Source organism: Lontra canadensis, unplaced genomic scaffold (assembly GCF_010015895.1).
Source record: "Lontra canadensis isolate GAN:19392208 unplaced genomic scaffold, GSC_riverotter_1.0 scaffold28, whole genome shotgun sequence".
NCBI classification, from domain to species: Eukaryota; Metazoa; Chordata; class Mammalia; order Carnivora; family Mustelidae; genus Lontra; species Lontra canadensis.
Window position 1 is genome coordinate 15,009,493 of NW_022631022.1, and position 18,189 is coordinate 15,027,681.

The 18,189-nt window shown below is 36.3% G+C and overlaps 1 protein-coding gene across 4 annotated transcripts in view; it reads right to left on the reverse strand.

The window, feature by feature from the left end:
• The window catches only part of LRRC49 (leucine rich repeat containing 49), a 161,519-nt gene that overhangs the window by 18,361 nt on the left and 124,969 nt on the right, over nt 1-18,189 (reverse strand). For all 4 annotated transcript variants that reach the window (XM_032864922.1, XM_032864921.1, XM_032864924.1 and 1 more), the window contains 3 exons: nt 13,468-13,705; nt 5,230-5,415; nt 2,302-2,411 (listed from right to left, as the gene is read on the reverse strand). In XM_032864922.1, coding sequence (XP_032720813.1) covers nt 2,302-2,411; nt 5,230-5,415; nt 13,468-13,705 — 534 coding nt within the window. The remainder of the gene's footprint in view (nt 1-2,301; nt 2,412-5,229; nt 5,416-13,467; nt 13,706-18,189) is intronic.

Genomic DNA, 18,189 nt, shown 5'->3' on the forward strand with positions numbered 1-18,189 from the left:
TTCCTTTCCCTTAGGAATTTCTGGGATTTTTATTTTTGGGTCACTAAATTTTTCCTTATGCATTAATATTTTTGATAAGTATAATTTTTAGATTCACATTTTATTTTTTATTATTTTAATTTTTAATTCCTTAATTATGAGCATATTTTAAAAATTAACATATAATGTATTATTTTTTTTTCAGGGGTACAAGTCTGTGATTTATCAGATTTACACAATTTATAGCACTTACCATAGCACATACCCTCCCCAGTGTCCATCACCCAGCCATCTCATCCCTCCCACTCCCCTTCACTCCAGCAACCCTCAGTTTGTTTTGTGAGATTAAGAGTCTCTTATGGTTTGTCTCCCTCTCTGGTTTCATCTTGTTTCATTTTTCCCTCTAATTGTTACTTAGCTCCACACCATCAGTTTTTGAATTCAGTGCTTCTTATTTGTCGCACTTACTGTTCATTTTGTAGCAGTCCCTCCTTCAGTACTTTTTTCTCAAGTGATTCCATAGGGTTTTTTATGGGATTTAGAGGCTACCAATCAGACATACTTGGGTAAGATCTGAAATCAGAACTGAGCCAATTGGGAGGTAGAAGTAGCACACAGATTTCCATTTTTGGGGGTACAAATTACAAATTTATAATTGTAAATTCTATAACCAAGTTCTGGGGACAGGAGTGGGGAACTTCCTGATCCCCCATGTAGTGAAAGTGGTATGATCCTGGAGGTTGCAACTGGGATGACAGTCTCTCCTGATCAGCTAGCTCCCTGAGCAGAGGTTGGCAGTTTCCTTGGTGGGCTGGTTCTGTGGTATCATTCTGAGAGTCATTATATTGCTTCCCTGGCCCTTCCGATGATTTTACAGACAATGAATTCCTTGTATATCAGTCATTTCCTACTTATTCTACCAGAGTGCATTCTCTTATCTATAACTAAATCACAAAAGACATAGATAGCATCCTTAACTTTTGTCCTTCTATCCATGCACATTTTCTCAGTGTGTTCTGTCAGGTATAACTCTTCTAAGTATTTTTCAAATTATCCTCTTCTCCACTCTCACTGTCTTAGTTCATGCCTTCAAAATCTCCCTCCTGGACTATAATGAGCCTCTTTTTTTTTTTTGGTCACACTCCAATTTATTAGTGTAAAATGTTATTCAACAATCTTGGTTTCTTCTTCAACTTTGCTCTTCTATTATCATCCCATGCTTTCTTTTTTTCCTCTCTCACCATAGCACATACCCTCCCCAACATCCACCATCCAGCCACGTCATCCCTCCCACCCGCTCCCCTTCAGCAACCCTCAGTTTGTTTCCTGAGATTAAGAGTCTCTTATGGTTTATCTCCCTCTTTGGGTAAATCTTGTTTCATTTTTCCCTCCCTTCCCCTATGATCCTCCATCTTGTTTCTCAATTCCTCTTATCAGGGAGTCTCTGATTGACTTATTTCGCTCAGCATAATACCCTCTAGGTTCCATTCACATTATTGCAATGACAAGATTTCGGTTTTTTAATGACTGCATAGTATTCCATCATATATATAGAATATAAATATATATATATATATATCATATATATATATATACCACATCTTCTTTATCCATTCATCTGTTGATGGACATCTAGGCTCTTTCCATAGTTTGGCTATTGTGGACATTGCTGCTATAAACATTTGGATGCAAGTGCCTCTTGATTGGTCTCCAGTCCTTCCATCTCTGCCTACTCAAATGGCAGCCTTTCTAGAATGTACATCTAATCACATGACTGTTGTGCCTAATTACAAAGCCCAAGTATTCACTTTTGTTTCAAATGGATTGCAAAACTCTTCAAAAATCAGACCAAAATCTTCTGGCTTCATTTCTGTTCACTATTCACAATTATCCCATACTCCAATTACTCTAAACTTGATACAATTTTTTGCACCTTTGCAGATCTCCTTCCCCTATACCTGAAAAACTTCTCATTTCTGAAGAGCTAGATAAAATGTTATCTTCTCTGTGAAGTTTTCCCTTATGTTCTTCCAAAGTGCAGTTGGTCTCTCCTACACTCCTATAGCCCTCTCTGAAATCTGAAGCATTCACATTATAAGTGCTTACATATATCTTTAAATTATTAGTTTATAAGCCACACAAGAGCAAGAATTTTGTCTTATTCATTTTTATACCCCAACACTTGGAAGAGGGCAAGTCACAAGACAAATTTAGGATCAATGTTTGTGGGATGCGCAAGTGGCAGTTAAGAGGTATGTGGAATTTATCCCTCTTTTCTAGTGCAACAGAAATTTCATAAAAATGATAGAAATTAAAGATTACCTGACATCACCCAGAATTGAAATCAGACGGTACTGGGGTAACTCAGAAGATGCGACATGTGCTAGGATTCCAAAGAGCCTTTCAGCCATTATCATGTCATTCTGTGTCACCTGAAGAGATACAATGGAGAGGGGTCAAAATGACACTGTCTCTAGCTTGATACAATTAACACAATTCCAAAGAAATTTCTAAGTATTTTCTTTTAGCCTGGGGAAGTACCTTCTCCTGGGCTGCAAGAGAGAGTTCTCACTGACATTTCTTTCTTCCCAAACTTAATTGAAATGAAGATGTACAAATGTGGCTTGTAGTGACAGAGGATGACTGAGGTGATGAGTTCACTCTGACTCAAAGCAATGTTCCCTGAGAATTATACTTGAGGCAACTTAAATTCTTAATGAATTTTTTTCAGAAATCCTACAGTTTCTTGGAGTAGAATGATTTAGGGGGAAAATTCTCAAGTGTCAATGGAATAGATTCACTGTAATAATGTGTCAAAGGTAAGCCAAGATCTTGTTCATACCTTGCTTCTATAAGAATAACACTGTCCCCTTCTGAGAGATGGAACATGAGATAAGCAAGGATACTCCTGTTCATTCTAAAATTATGTCTACCTTGCTCTCCACAAGGAACAATGGTCACAGGTATTCTTTGTAAGGGCGTATCCCCATGTTAACCAAGAAGGTATTAAAAGCTAAAAGTGGGGCTTGGATTAAAATCTGGGGCTATTTTCTTTAATATAAGATGTGGTTGCTTGTCCTTGCATTTAATACTATTCGTCTCCATAATCAGTAGTTTCCAACCAGGGGCAATTTTGGCCCCTAGGGAACATTTGACAACGTCTGGAGACATTTTTGGTTATGACAGCTGGCAGAGGGGAGCTACTAGAAACTAGTGGGTTGAAGCCAGGGGTGCTGCTAAACATCCTCATTGCATAGGACAGCCCCCACAACAAAGGACTACCTGACCCCAAATGTCAACAGAGCTGAGGTAGAGAAACCCTGGTATAGTCAAATGTTGGAACTTAAAAACATTCACTAATACTAGCTGTAATACATTTCACAGGCCCGCTCCAAAAAATAAACCCACAATTCCCAAGCATCTTACACACATGACTCAGTGCAGTCTCACACTTTTCCTAAGACCTTCAGAGTTAAGGAGGCTGCTGTTTGCTCAGATCTTTCCTTCCGCTGACAATGAAGTTACTTGGTCTAACACAGTCACCTAGTGGCCAGTGCAGGCCACTACTCCATCTTTTCTTCTTGATGCGCACAATTCAAATTTAATTCTTCCGCAAGCAATATTATTCTCTCTCATATACAAAGAGATGTAGATATATAGTATAATATTACTACATATTGTCAATGTTGAGATAAGCAGCTTTATTTTAGACTGTTAATAAAGGGTCAAATATCCTGGGCATTGACATTTTAGGAAATTTTAAATCAGAAGTTATATTGATATTTGATATATTGATATTTTAAATTAGAAGAAGTTATATTGGTTCTTTATAATTCTTTATTTGTGTAATTATACTGCACCATTCCTCCTATTTCAAGGTTCTATCATACTTAGTACATCTCTAGTAGTGATCCATGTCTGGGTAAATATACTACTGAGGTTAATGGGGTCAACAGTTTGGCCATTAATGAATGAGAACACTCACCCATAGTCAAAATCACTATTCTACTTCCAGACCAAGGTAGCTTTGGGAAACTTTGGGACTAATTATTAGGTCTGATCAATGACTCACAACCTCTCTGGGAAGTACCAAGAGAATACACAAGAGTACACAAGACTGAAACAAATCTCTTGGGAACTAGCTGGAGAAATTAGTAGTCTGAAGGTTCCAGATTTGTCCCACATTTTACTCATGAGCCTAGCATGGTTGATGCTAATTTCACTTGTACACTGACTCGGAGATCTCCAGTCTCTTAACACTCTACTAGATTTTTAGAATGCTAGGCCAGAGGTACTTGTAGAGCATCAGCTGCAGGGAAATACAGTTGCTATTATCATCATGCTGGCAAATTTGATTGTAGCTCATTTTACAATAAGGAGGTCTTCTGATTTTAAAGAGATAATTGTAATAGTATTAACAGTCATATTAGAGAACTTCTTTCTTTGGAGGATTATTTAAATTCAGTGCAGGAATTCCACAGGAGAGGAAGAAGTATAGTTTCTCTCCTTTCTCCCCAAATAGTATTTAGAGAACATGGTCTTTGGATAGCAGGAAAATTATTCCTGCGACAAGCTTAGCAAAATCAATCTGAAAAATAACCTGTCACTCATAATATTCTAGCCCTGAGTTATACAGAGCAGGTAATCCACAGGCAGCTGTTACAAACTATTAACAAAGCAGTCTAGACACTTACATATGCTTGTTTTACTCCTTTTTTTCTCATTTTTACTTTCTCTTCTTTTGCCTTTCTTTCTTATTTCTCATCTTTTCTTTTAAAATTATTCTTCTTTCCCTGCATACATTCTTTTTTTTTTTTTCTCACTTTATTCCTCCCTCTACCATGACCTTTATCAGCTGACCTTTGCATACTACTTCCCCATCCTTCTCATGTGTCTGGCAGTTTGCAAAACACTTTGAAAAATACTAAGATCATAGTACCTACATAGGTGTTCTTTTTTTTTTTCTTTCCTGAACTGTCATCCTACCAATATTTTACTTTTCTGAATGTTTACAAGGAACAGTAAAAGCATTTGCTATTCACCATGATTTGGCTGTAAAGTCTGTTCAGTGCTTTAGAAGTTTTTTGATTGATCTTTAGCTTTTTAACATTGTAAATGTCAAGATTTGGGGAAAACCCATAATATCTCTCAAAAGTTCTTTCATGATTACTGAATTTCCTGACCATTATTATGGCTACTTCTCCTAAAAAGGAATATTTTGATTCTACAGCTAGTTTATATTTAGCTTACCTCTGTTCCATTTATTTTCTGCATACTAAAATGGCTCAGCCTAAACAGTACGTAGTATTTCCAGAGTGTGAAATTGACAACCGGATTTCCTTGCGGATCAATTGTCAACTGGTCGACACGGCGCAGTTGAGCTAGGGCATTAAACTGCTGCAGCATGACAAGATTTGTTTCCTTGAATTTAAGGTGCTGCAACAATAAAACACAAAAAAGAGCTGAACATTGAATTTAACCATCTTAAAATATTAACATTAAAGTTTCAGTGACCATTCCCCAAGAAGTCTGTAAACTTTAGGTTTAACTAGTATGTTTTCAATTATATTAAACCAACTGCATCTACCAAATTTACTTCATTTTAGTCCATCTGATACATCACTGATGAAATCCATTAATCCACCCAGTATTGAATTCAAAGTGATTCCCCATCTGCAAAGGATGTCCCCCATTTACTAGCAAACTAAGCTCCTCAAAATTAAATAAATATACAATAATTCAGACTTTCAGGCATTACGATGATTTTACATGATTTATACTGAAATTGAATCTACAAAGGAAAGATTAGAAATAAAACTTTGAACTTTATGAATATAGGGCTTACGATGGTTCTGAGAAGAACTGATTAGTTGTTATTACCTGTATCTTGCCAATTACTAGTCAGGCTAGTTAAACTGGCCATGGGACAAGAAAATCACTAAAACTGAAATGCTACTGTAAGTGTTCTTTCTGTGTAACTGGATACTCCTTTCTGAACATATTGTCTCTATTTCCACCTGTCTTCTTTAGTGAGGATAAGGTGGCAAAAGAAAACGAACTACAAGAGAGCAGGTGAAGGAAATCACTTGGCTAACAGAGAAAAACAACAATAATAATAACTCAAGGGAGAACTCACAGTTTCTGCAAGTAACGTACTAATAAGTAATATATTAGTACCAAAAACAGCTAATTGGAAAAACTCAAAAAAGCTAATTTCTCAACCTTATTTTAAAAAGATTCAATTCTAGTATAGCTAACATACAGTATTATATTAGTTTGAGGTGTACAATACAGTGACTCAACAATTCTGTACATTACTCAGTGCCCATCACAGTAAGGGCACTCACAATCCCTTTCACCTCTCTGGTAGCCATGTTTGTTCTCTATAGTTAAGAGTCTTTTTGTCTTCTTTTGCCTTTATATATATCACATATATCCTTATATATATCACATATACATACACACAGTGGAGTATTACTCAGTCATAAAAAGAAAGACATCTTGCCATTTTTAACACACACACACATCCATTCTTCTGTGGACTGACATCTTCTTTATCCATTCATCTGTGGATGGACACTTGGACTGTTTCCATAGTATGACTATTACAAATAATGCTGCAATAAATATAGCAATGCATATATCTTTTCAAATTAGTCTCTTCATATTCTTTGAGTAAATACCTAGTAGTTCAATTACCAGATGGTAGAGTGGTTCTGTTTTTAACTTTTGGAGAAGTCTCCATACTTCCTCCCGCAGTGGCTCCAAATTTGCATTCCCACCAGCAGTGCACAAGCCTTCATTCCTTTTTCCTCACACACTAGCCAACACCTTTGTTTCTTGTCTTTTTGATTTTAGCCATTCTGACAGGTGTGAGGTGATATCTCATTGTGTTTTTGATTGCATTTCCCTGATGAGTGATGTTGAGCATCTTTTCATGTGTCTATTGGCCATCTGCTTGTCTTTGGTGAAATGTCTGTTCATGTCTGCCCATTATTTAATTAGATTATTTGTGTATCTGGTGTTGAGTTGTATAAATTCTTTATACATTTTGGATACTGACCCTTTCCTGGATGTCATTTGCAAATATCTTCTCCCATTCAGTAGGTTGCCTTTTAGTTTCATTGATTGTTTCCTTTTTTGTGCAGAAGCTTTTTATTTTTATGTATTCCCAGCAGTTTACTCCCAATAAATATACATAGCATATTTATGTATTCCCAGTAGTTTATTTTTGCCTTGCCTCAGGAGACCTATCTAGAAAGAAGATGCTTCAGCCAATGTGAATTAAGTTACTGCCTTTGTTCTCTTCTAGGATTTTTATGGTTTCAGGTCTCACATTTAGGTCTTGAATCCATTTTTGAGTTTATTCTTGTTTATAGTGTTAAGAAAGTGATCCAGTTTCATTCTTTTGCATGTAGCTATCTAGTTTTTCAACATTTGTTGAAAAGACTGTCTTTTTCTCATTGTATATTCTTGCCTCCTTTGTCAAAGATCAACTATTTCTATGCTCTCTCTTCTGTTCCATTGATTTATGTGCCAATACCACACTGTTTGGATTACTACAACTTTGTAGTATATCTTAAAATCTGGGATTGTGATACCTCCAGTTTTTCAATTGTGAGACCTCTTCTTTTTCAAGACTGCTTTAGTTATTTGGTTTTTTTAATGGTTGCATGCAAATTTTAGGATTGTTTGTTCTAGCTCTGTGAAAAATGCTGATAGTATTTTGATAGGGATGCATTAAATCTGTAGATTGCTTTGGGTAGTATGGACATTTTAACAATATTTTTTCTTCCAGTCCATGAGCACAGAATACCTTTCCATTTCTTTGTGTCATCTTCAACTTCTTTCATGAATGTTTTAGTTTTCAGAGTAAAGGTCTTTCACTTCCTTGGTTAAATTTATTCCTAGATATTCTATCATTTTTTATGCCATTGTAAATAGGATTGTTTCTTAATTTCTTTGCTACTTCCTTATTGGTGTATAGAAATGCAATGGATTTCTGTATATTGACTTTTTATCCTGCAACATTACTGAATTCATTTATCAGTTCTAGTAGTTTCTGGTGGAATCTGTTGGGTTTTCTTTTTTTTTTTTTTTAAGATTTTATTTATTTATTTGACAGAGAGATAGAGAGCACAAGTAGGCAGAGCAGCAGACAGAGGGAAAGGGAGAAGCAGGCTCCCTGCTGAGCAGGGAGACCAATGTGGGGCTCAAGCTCAGGACCCTGGAATCATGACCTGAACTAAAGGCAGCTGCTTAACCAACTGAGTCACCCAGGCACCCCTTTGTTGTTTTTTTTATGTATAGTATCATATCTTCTGCAAACAGTTAAAATTTTACTTCTTCCTTACCAATATGGATGCCTTTTATTTACTTGTCTAATTATGGTAGCTAGGCCTTCCAATATTCGTGAATAAAAGTGGCAAGAGTGGATGTCCTGGTCTCGTTTCTGACCTCAGGGGAAAAGCTCTCAGTTTTTCACCACTGAGTGTGATGTTAGCTGTGGGTTTTCATATATGGCTTTTATAATGTTGAGGTATGTTCCCTCTAAAACTACTTCGTTGAGGATTTTTATCATGAGTGGATGCTGTACTTTGTCAAATGTTTTATTTGCATGTCTTGAAATGACCTTATGATTTTTATCTTCTCTCTTGTTGAGGTGATGTATCACATTGATTGATCTGTGAATACGGAATCATCGAATACGCAATCCTGAGATTAAATCCCACTTGATCGTGGTGAATGATTTTTTTTTCTTAATGTATTGTTGGATTTGGTTTGCTAGTCTTTTGTTGTTGATGAGTTTTGCATCTATGTTCATCAAAGATATTGGTCTGTAGCTCTCTTTTTTTGTATATCTTTATCTGGTTTTGGTATCAGGGTAACGCTCGCCCTCATATGATGAATTTGGAAGCTTTCCTTCCTCTTCTATTTTTTGGAATAGTTTGAGAAGAATAGGTATTAACTTGTGTCTTTAAATGTTTGGTAGAATTCACCTGTGATACTGTCTGATCCTGGACTTTTGTTTGTTGGGAGGTTTTGATTACCAATTCAGTTTTGCTGTGGGTAATCAGTCTGTTCAAATTTTCTATTTCTTCTTGACTCAGTTTTGGTAGTTTATATGTTTCTAGGAATTTATAAATTACTCCTAGGTTATCCAGTTTGCTGGCATATAATTATTTTATAATATTCTCTTATAATCCTTTGTACTTTCTGTGGTTTCGGCTGTTATTTTTCCTATTTCTGATTTTATTTGAGTCCTCTCTCTCTCTCTCATGAATCTGGCCAAACACTTATTAATTTTGTTGTTTTCTTCAAAGAACCAGTTCCTGGTTTCATTCATCTGTTCTATTGTTTTTTATTTCTATTTCACTTAATTTTGCTCTAATCTTTATTTATTTCCTTCCTTCTATTCATTTTGGGTTTTTGTTCTTTTTCTAGCTCAGGTTGTTGGAGATTTTTCTTGCTTCCTGAGGTAGGCCTGTACTGCTTTAAACTTCTTAGAACAGCCTTTACTGCCTCCTAAAGATTTTGGACCACTGTGTTTCATTTTCATTTGTCTCTGTGTATTTTTTAATTTCCTCTTTGATTTCTTGGTTGACCCATTCATTTTTTAGTGGCATGTTATTTAATCTCCATGTATTTGTGTTCTTTCCTGATTTTTTCTTGTGGTTGATTTCTAGTTACACAGTGTTGTGGCCAGAAAAGATGCATGAAAAAAAAAGAAAAGACTTCAGTCTTTCTGAATTTGTTGAGACTTGTTTTCTGGCTTAATATGTGATCTATTCCAGAGAATGTTCTAGCTGCACTTGAAAAGAATGTGTATTCTGCTGTTTAGGATGAAATGTTCTGAATATATGTTAGATCCACCTGGTGCAATGTGTTCTTCAAAGCTTCTTTTTCCTTGACGATTTTCCATTTGGATGATCTATCCATTGGTGCAAATGGGGTTTTAAAGTCTCCTATTATTATTGTACTACTATTGATGACTTCCTTTATGTTTGTTTTTAGTTGCTTTATGTATTTGTGTGCTCCCATGTTGGGTGATAAATATTTATAACTGTTACATCTTGTTGGATTTTTCCCTTTATTATTATATAGTATCTCTGACTTTTGTTACAGTCGTTGTTTTAATGTCTATTTTGTCTGATATGTGCTATGATGTGGACTTTCTTTTCATTTTCATTCACATGATAAATGCTTTTCCATCCCTTCACTTTCAATCTGCAGCTGTCTTTAGGTCTGAAAAGAGTCTGTGTAGGCAGTATATAGACAGGTCTTGCTTTTTTATCCATTTAATCACCCTGTATCTTTTGTTTGGAGCACAGTCCATTTCCATTCAAAGTAATTATTGATGGGTAGTACTAATTGGCATTTTGTTGCATGTTTCATGTTTGTTTTAGCAGTTCCTCCTGTTCCTTTCTTCTCTTGCTCTTTTTGCTCATGATTTGCTGACTTTCTTTAGTGAAATACTTGGATTTCTTTCTATTTTTTTTTTTTTGATTATCTATTACTGGTTTTTTATTTGTGATTACCATTAGATTTACACATAACATCTTATGCATATTGCAGTCTCTATTAAGTAGATGGTTGCTTAAGTTTGAACCTACTATAAAAGCACTGAAATTTTACTCCTCTCCCCTCCACATTTTAGTTATATTGTGTCATACTTTGCATCCTTTTTTGGAGTCTTTGACGGATTTTTATGGATATACTTAATTTTACTGCTTTTGTGCTTCCTGCTTTTCTTACTCCTGCTTATAGTCTTTCCTTTCCAGTCAGAGTCCCCTTTAACATTTCTTGTAAGGCTATTTTAGTGGCCATGAATTCTTTTAAATTTTTGTTTGTCTGGGAATTTCTTTATCTTTCCTATTCTGAATGATAGCCATGCTGAATAGATCATTCTTGGTTGCAGGTCTTTTTCTTTCAGCACTTTGAATATATCACGCTTTCTGCCCTACAAAGTTTCTTCTGAAAAAATCAGCTGGTATCCCTTGTATGTAACTGTTTTCTCATCTCCTGCTGCTTGCAAAATTCTCTCTTTACCATGCCTTTTTGCCATTCTAATCACTATGTGTCTTGGTGTGGACCTCCTTGGGTTGATTTTGTTGTGGGGTCTCTATGCCTCCTGATTCTGGATTTCTGTTTCTTTCCCAGATTTGGGAAGTTTTCAGCTATTATGTCTTGAAATAAATTTTCTGGCCCCTTTCCTCTGTCTTCCTCTTCTGGGGTTTCTATTGTATGAATGTTATTATGATTGATGGTGTTGCTAAATTCTCTTAGTCCATTTCATTTTTTATTATTATTTTTCTCTCCTCTGTTCAGCTTGATTGCTTTCCCCTCTCTCTCCTCCAGATTGCTGATCTGTTCTTCTGCTTCTTCTAGTCTACTATTTATTCCATTTAGTGTATTTTTAATTTCAATTACTGAGTTCTTCATCTCTGATTGGTTCCTTTCTTATGTTTTTTTAATCTCTTTGTTGAGGGTCTCACTGAGGTCCTCCACTCTTTTCTCAAGTCTGGTGAGTATCTTTATGACAATTACTACAAATTCTCTATCAGATACATTACTTATCTCCATTTCACTTAGCTCTCTTGTGATTTTGTCCTGTTCTTTCATTTGGGACATATTTCTCTGTCTCCTATTTTGTCTAACTCTCTGTGTCTGGGTTTTTTTGTGTCTTGAAAAAGTCAGCTCATCCCCTGCTCTTGAAAGTAGCCATCTTACGAAGAGGTCCTGTAGTGCCACTGCAGAGCAATATCCCCTGTGCACCAGAACCCAGTGCTTCAGTGGTATCTCTTATGTGTGTTGCACGTGCCCTACTATTGTGGCTGAGCTGTGTTTGCCTTCATTCCAGTCATCTGCAATGGCTCTCTTTGCCTGTTGTGGGCAGAGTTTAGTCCCTGTGTTGTTAGTGGGCCAGTCTGAGGCCACCATGGGCTTGAGTTGAGTCAAATCAGGTGTTTGTCAGAGACACAGTAGCACTGAACTGCAGGGCACTTTCCCTGTGTTGTCCCCTAAGCAGCTTTCATTGGTAGGCAAGGCCTTCCGTCAGACCCGGTATCTGCGCCCACCCATTGCTCAAGCCACAGACTGGTTTTATGTTTATGCTCCCCCTGCCCAGGGCAGGAGTTACTTTGGAGTGGTGTTGGCCCCTTTTGGGACTGCTTGCACAGTGCCAGGCTTGTGGCACCGCTTTGAATGGGCTATATGAGAGGGGCAGGTCCTATGGGAGAGTGCAGTTGCAGGGCTCATGGTGCCAGCAAGGTCTGCATCCATCCACTGCAGGAGGGGACCTGCAGCAACTCAGGAAACCTCCTGCCCAGGCTAGGATGGAGGGGGCATGTTCATAGAAGTCTGCAGGGATGGGGCATGTTGTTCACAAAGTAGGTGGAGAATGTTGGTGTTGTGCTAGTTTATGCAGGTATCTGTATCTAGGCTGTGGAGTGGGAGAGGGAAATGTCACCTGCCAGCTCTTTTGTTCTTGGAACAGTCTCCAAAAGATCCCTGCCCCTCTGGCACGTATTCTTCTGAGACCAGTAAATACATCTCCTTCCCATATATCCCAGATATTTTTCAAACGGCTGCTTCTATACCGTATGTCAGTGGAGAGGTTTGTTGTGCTATCTTCTTAAGGGTGGGAATTCAGTTTTCTCTTGTCCACTGGCTCTCCCAGAGCTGAGTTCCCTTATTTTTAAATTTCCAGGTGTTAAGCCCTACTGGTTGGAAGAATTCATGGAGTTAGGCCCCTCTGGTTTTCAGAGCCAAATGTGATAGGGATTCATCTTCCCAGTACACATCCCCATGCCTGGGTTGTCTGCCAGGCGGGTCTGTTCCTCTTCTCTCCCATGGACAGTTCCACAGGTCTGTTCATCTTCCAACCCGTCTCTGCCTTCCCTACCCTCTTCGACGTGGCCTCTTTTTTACATTTAGCCATGGAGAGTCTGTTCTGCCAGTCTTCAGGTCATTTTCTGGGTTATTACGCTGATGTGGGTGTTTTTTAGCTATATCCACAGGACGAGGTGAACTTAGGTTCTTCCTATTTAACCACTTTCCCCTTCTCGAACTAATTTTAAGTGAGCTGCTAAAATTATTTTAAGTGTTGTTAGGGAACTACTGTAAAAATTATCTATAAATGTACATGTCCCATTAATACCAGGTAGAATAAATGAATACATAATATAGGATTAGGTGAGGTCCTGATGAATGCTGTGTAAAGTGGCAACACATAATTCAAATAAAATTATATTAGTCCTTTATACTCCATAAAGAATCATTTGAGAGATAATTTCTAATATTAACAGAAAACTGCAAGGCCACTTATGAATACTAATTTAAATCACAGATCCAGAAAAATCAACACAAAACCTTGGTCTCCCTGCCAGATAGAAACTGCATAAATAAAAGTTAAAACAGGTCTTTGGCCTGAACACACAAGTCATGACTGAGAATTACTCAAATATACTACTAAAAGGAAATGTTTACCAGAGAATTAGGAAATTTAATCTTCAATTTGGGAAGCACTTGGACGATTTCATCAAATTCTATGAAAGTGAAGGACACTGTTGTCACCATTCCTGCTGTTTGAACACTCCAATTCCGATCAAGAGATTCCAGGGCTCCAGAGCCATACAGTGAAAGTGTGTCCCCATCCACTTCAACAAGGTGTGTATCTGTGACAGATAAACCTTGTAAAGCATTGCTGAGTCCTGAGTCCAGAGACCTGGAAAATGCAACATATAATTTTAATGAAAGTCTTATCATGAAAAGTAAACAATAGATAATAAAACCCTGTTTTGACAAAGGTATTTGAAATTTTATATTCATTTTCTTTTTTTTTTGCTTCAATAACTAAACCCAGAACACAAAAGATTAAATTTCAATAGGATATTGGGAAATTTTGTATTCTTCTAGTTACACATTTTAATTCAAAAAGAGGCACATGTGAACAAAAAAAGACCACTTTAAACCCAAATTATTTATATCAATTAAAGGTAATGGATATCCTATTTAGTTTTAAAACAATCGATTTAGTATATCATGGATATCTTTTTTTGGGGGGATATCTTTTCATGTTAGTACAAATATGTTTTCCTAATCTATAAAGTATTCCACTCTCTAGCAGAAAAAAACCCTGCATTTTACCAAACACTATTTCTATATTAAGAACCATATAATATAAAAATATATTTATAAACACGTGGGAAGACCTATAATCACTGTTAACAATAGTTTACCTCTCAGAAGCTAGATTAATGGGTAACTTCAACTTCCTATTTTTTAAAACCTCAATGTTGTCTGACATTTTCAATTGTATACTACAGTTACAAGAAGTAAAATTAATAAAGATTTCTTCTCCATTTTGAAATTAAAAATGATGAGAAATAATTCACTATTTAATCTCTCTCTCTACATATGTATACACACACACACATATACACAAAATCACTTCACATACTCTGCTGAAAATGATAACTGTTGCTATTTCCAAAGCAGGGGCCACATTTTCTGCAAAAGGTACCCAGATGATAGAGAAGAAAAGAAATAGCTCAATCCAACTCAAATTTTCTGATTTGTGAACAGAGACATAACTATTTATTTTCCAATCTTAAAATTCAAATAGTGCTGCTTTTGTTCTTTACGTTTTCATTCTGCTATTTTTGCTTTCTAGTGGTATTTATTTGCCCTTACTAATGTTAGTACTTTGCCTTCCTTTGTGCTCCTGTGAACTTTTACATATTCCTCCAATATATTACTTCTCTTACTACATCATAATTATATGTTTACAATTTGTCTTCTCTATCAGTGAATTCCTTGAGGCTAAAGACTTATTTCCTCATCTCTGGGGCTCTGGGGCCTGGTAATGGGCTTTCCACAATGTGTGTTAAATAAATGAATTACTAAAGATCTTCAAATTTTTTATATTGTTGATATTGGAGGAGAAGACTGGCAAACAATTACCTTGTTTACTGGACAATGTGCACTTCTGTCGGAGGCACCAGTTAACCTGTAACACATCTGTGTATACAATGACAAGCTGGGTAATAATAGTCAATTTGAAGTGACTATGCAACCAAGAAAATACAAAGAGTCTTTATTTTTGCCAGACTAGTGCTTAAGACAATGATTATATGACAGTAGTCAGACATTCAATGAGCAGTAGTATTTGAATAACCTATAATCCTATATAAGTAAAAGCTGATAACAGAAGGAAAACAAGACAGAATTAAGAGTTTCTTATATTGTACTTTGTATGATAGCTTTGTGTTGAGCTACGTAAAGCACACAATCATTTCTGGAATAAGATAAAGGATCAGAGTTCTATTTCACTGCCACTGAAATAGAGAAAGCTTGCTGAAGACTGCATACCCCTGTTACAGCACTTAGCACACTGTATGGTGATTACCTGTTTGTCTGTCTCTCACCAAACACTGTGATCCTTGGGCACTCCAACTTTGTCACATTAGTAGATCCAGCATTTAGCACAGCTCCTAGCACATGTTGTGTTCAGTAAATATTTCTTGAAAGAATTAAGGAAGTGAGATAATTATGAAGTTTTTAATGACCACCTATTGAATCTCAAGAAGGGTGTTCTGAGTATAAGCTGTGGTTTGAGCAAAGGGACAGAATCAGTGATACAGATACAGTTTATAAGGGTTAGCCAGGTTTTCTCAGGTGAGGCAAAGGCAAATAATGAAGAAATAAGGTCAAGAAACAAACAAAAAAAACCCTAGCAAGCTGATACAGTGATGCCTACTGACCATGATACCCACCAAACCAAGTTCATTTTAATGTAAAAATGATAAGGAATCAGAGCTATGAATAAATCCTTTGGAAGTGTCTTGCCTTTCTTTTTCTTCTCCATATGATTAAAAGTTAAAGAATATAAACTCCAAGATAAATGTCTTTCATCAGAAAGGGATTATTTATTTTGCATAAAATTTTCTCAAGCAAACTATTGGGAAAATAAGTGAAATAATAAATAAGCCTAAACTCAGCAAAATAGTAATATGGTTACAAAAGAAAGCCTCTAAAGACTTCACATGGGCATCCTGTAAAAAACAAATGGTGGGTTTTCTGGGCTATAGAAAGGTTCATCTTTCCAAACAGGAAATGTAGCACCTGTTAAACAGGTCACATAAGAGCTAACCCATTTCGGTTATTTTCTGAACAAGGCTTGAGTTTTGCCTCAAACTCTGGCCAATATAGAGTAGAGGAACCTGTTCTTCGGGGAAGGTATGCTCTGATTTGCATAAAAAATTACTTGGAAAGTTTACTAAAAATGTTTGTATGCTGGGGATTGTCTCTCCAGTTTTCTTTGTGTGCTTGGCTGGTGTGTCCACATTTTTTTGCAGCCATACATACATACATACATACATACATATTATTTCATTTGTTCATTTATTCAGCAAACATTTGCTGAAAGTCCATTATACACAGGGCACTGCTAAGGATTCTGGCATAGGCAACTAATTCATCTGTATTGATAAGGACATTCCATACAGCAATCACATACAATTGAGTATATCAAAACTTTTCCTCACTTTTATAGTCCTCACTAGGACTATAGGGCTATAGTCCTAGAAATATAACTGCTCTAATCATACTCTGCAATTAATTTAAGAAACACATGAAATATAATTAAACTGAAATGACCTCAACCTCTCTTAAACAAATAGGTTTATCTGTAGAACTTACTATGTGTCAGGTATTATGACAGGCACTGGGGATATAAAAGATAAATAAATGAAGACTTACTGGCCCTTAAAAAGGACCCAATATGAATGAAGCTAGAGAACAAGACAAATATATATATTAATTATAATACAATGTGCTCAGTTTCATATAATGAGTATTTAAATGATATACTATGAGAATACAGAGGAAGGAATTTTTCTAGTGGGTAGAAGTCAGTTTTCAAAAGGAGGTAGTATTTGAACTGGTCCTTCAAAGAGGAACAGTAGAATATCACCAGAAGTAGAAGGAGGAAGCAAGCTTCAGGTAAGAAAAACTAAATGAAGAAAGCAATAGAAGCCTAATTACATAAAACATATTCAGGGACGAAAAATTTCAATATGGCTAAAACACTGAAACACATGGAAGAGTCATAGCTGAAGATGAAGCTGAAACATCGGATTTTATCCTATAAAGTTGAGGAGCAGAAAAAGCAATAAAAGAGCAAAATAAAAAGGTAATGGGGCCATATTTGATGCACATTTTTAAGCACCTTCAATGTGCCATGCATGAAGTGAAGTGTTGGTGCTGGTTACAAAGATGAACAAGACATTTCTTGATCCTCAAGGATCCACCTCGGAGAGATAAGTTGGCCAGCTGTGTGATAGATGTAGCAGGGAGAGGTGGGTTGGAAAGAGATTAGTAGGAAAAGCTGTGCTATGATGTGGACTAGAGAGAGGAGGTCATGGTGGTGGAAATGGAATTGGCAAGAACACCAGACAGACCTTAGTTCAGATCCCAGATCTGCCAGTGATAAATAGAGGACTTGGGGAGCAAGCTATCTAGTTTCTTTGTAGTTTCAGTTTCTTGTACATAAATGGTGATAATAATACATATTTTTTCAAGGTTGTTATAGACTAGAAATATTCAAAACCGTATCTCATGCTCAGCTCAATACAATTTAGTGATTATTATTAGTAAAAGAAGAGAACATAGATATAACATATTTAAGAAAAAATAAAAGCAGAACTTAGTGACTGATATTGGGGAATAAAGGAGAGGAAAGAATCGAATGTTGCTCAAGTTTTTAGAGGAGGCGACTGGATCAAGTTGTTTTCAACCCCTGTCTACTCTAAATTAACATTCTGAGAAATGTGGCATTCTTCTATGGAGGATTTGTGTTTTAAAATTTGTTTTCCCATGAAGCCCAATACATTTCCATGTATATTTCCCACCTCAAATATTTATAGAACAGTAGGCAGTCTGCCATCAAATGGGAATTCTCTTCAAGACCTTCACAATCAAGTGGTTAATTACAAGTACAAATATTCATTTAATCAACTTGATCTTTATATAGAATGAGTCAGAAAGATATTCTATGCCTTCTTGATTAATATAGGACTCTATGAAAAGGCAGGTAATTAATTTAATGCAATAAAGTAATGAGTCCCTGAAAGCCACAGTAAAAAAAGAATATACTCTTAAATGCCTAGATGGAAGAAAAAGACAATATTTCAGAGGATTACAGGGTTT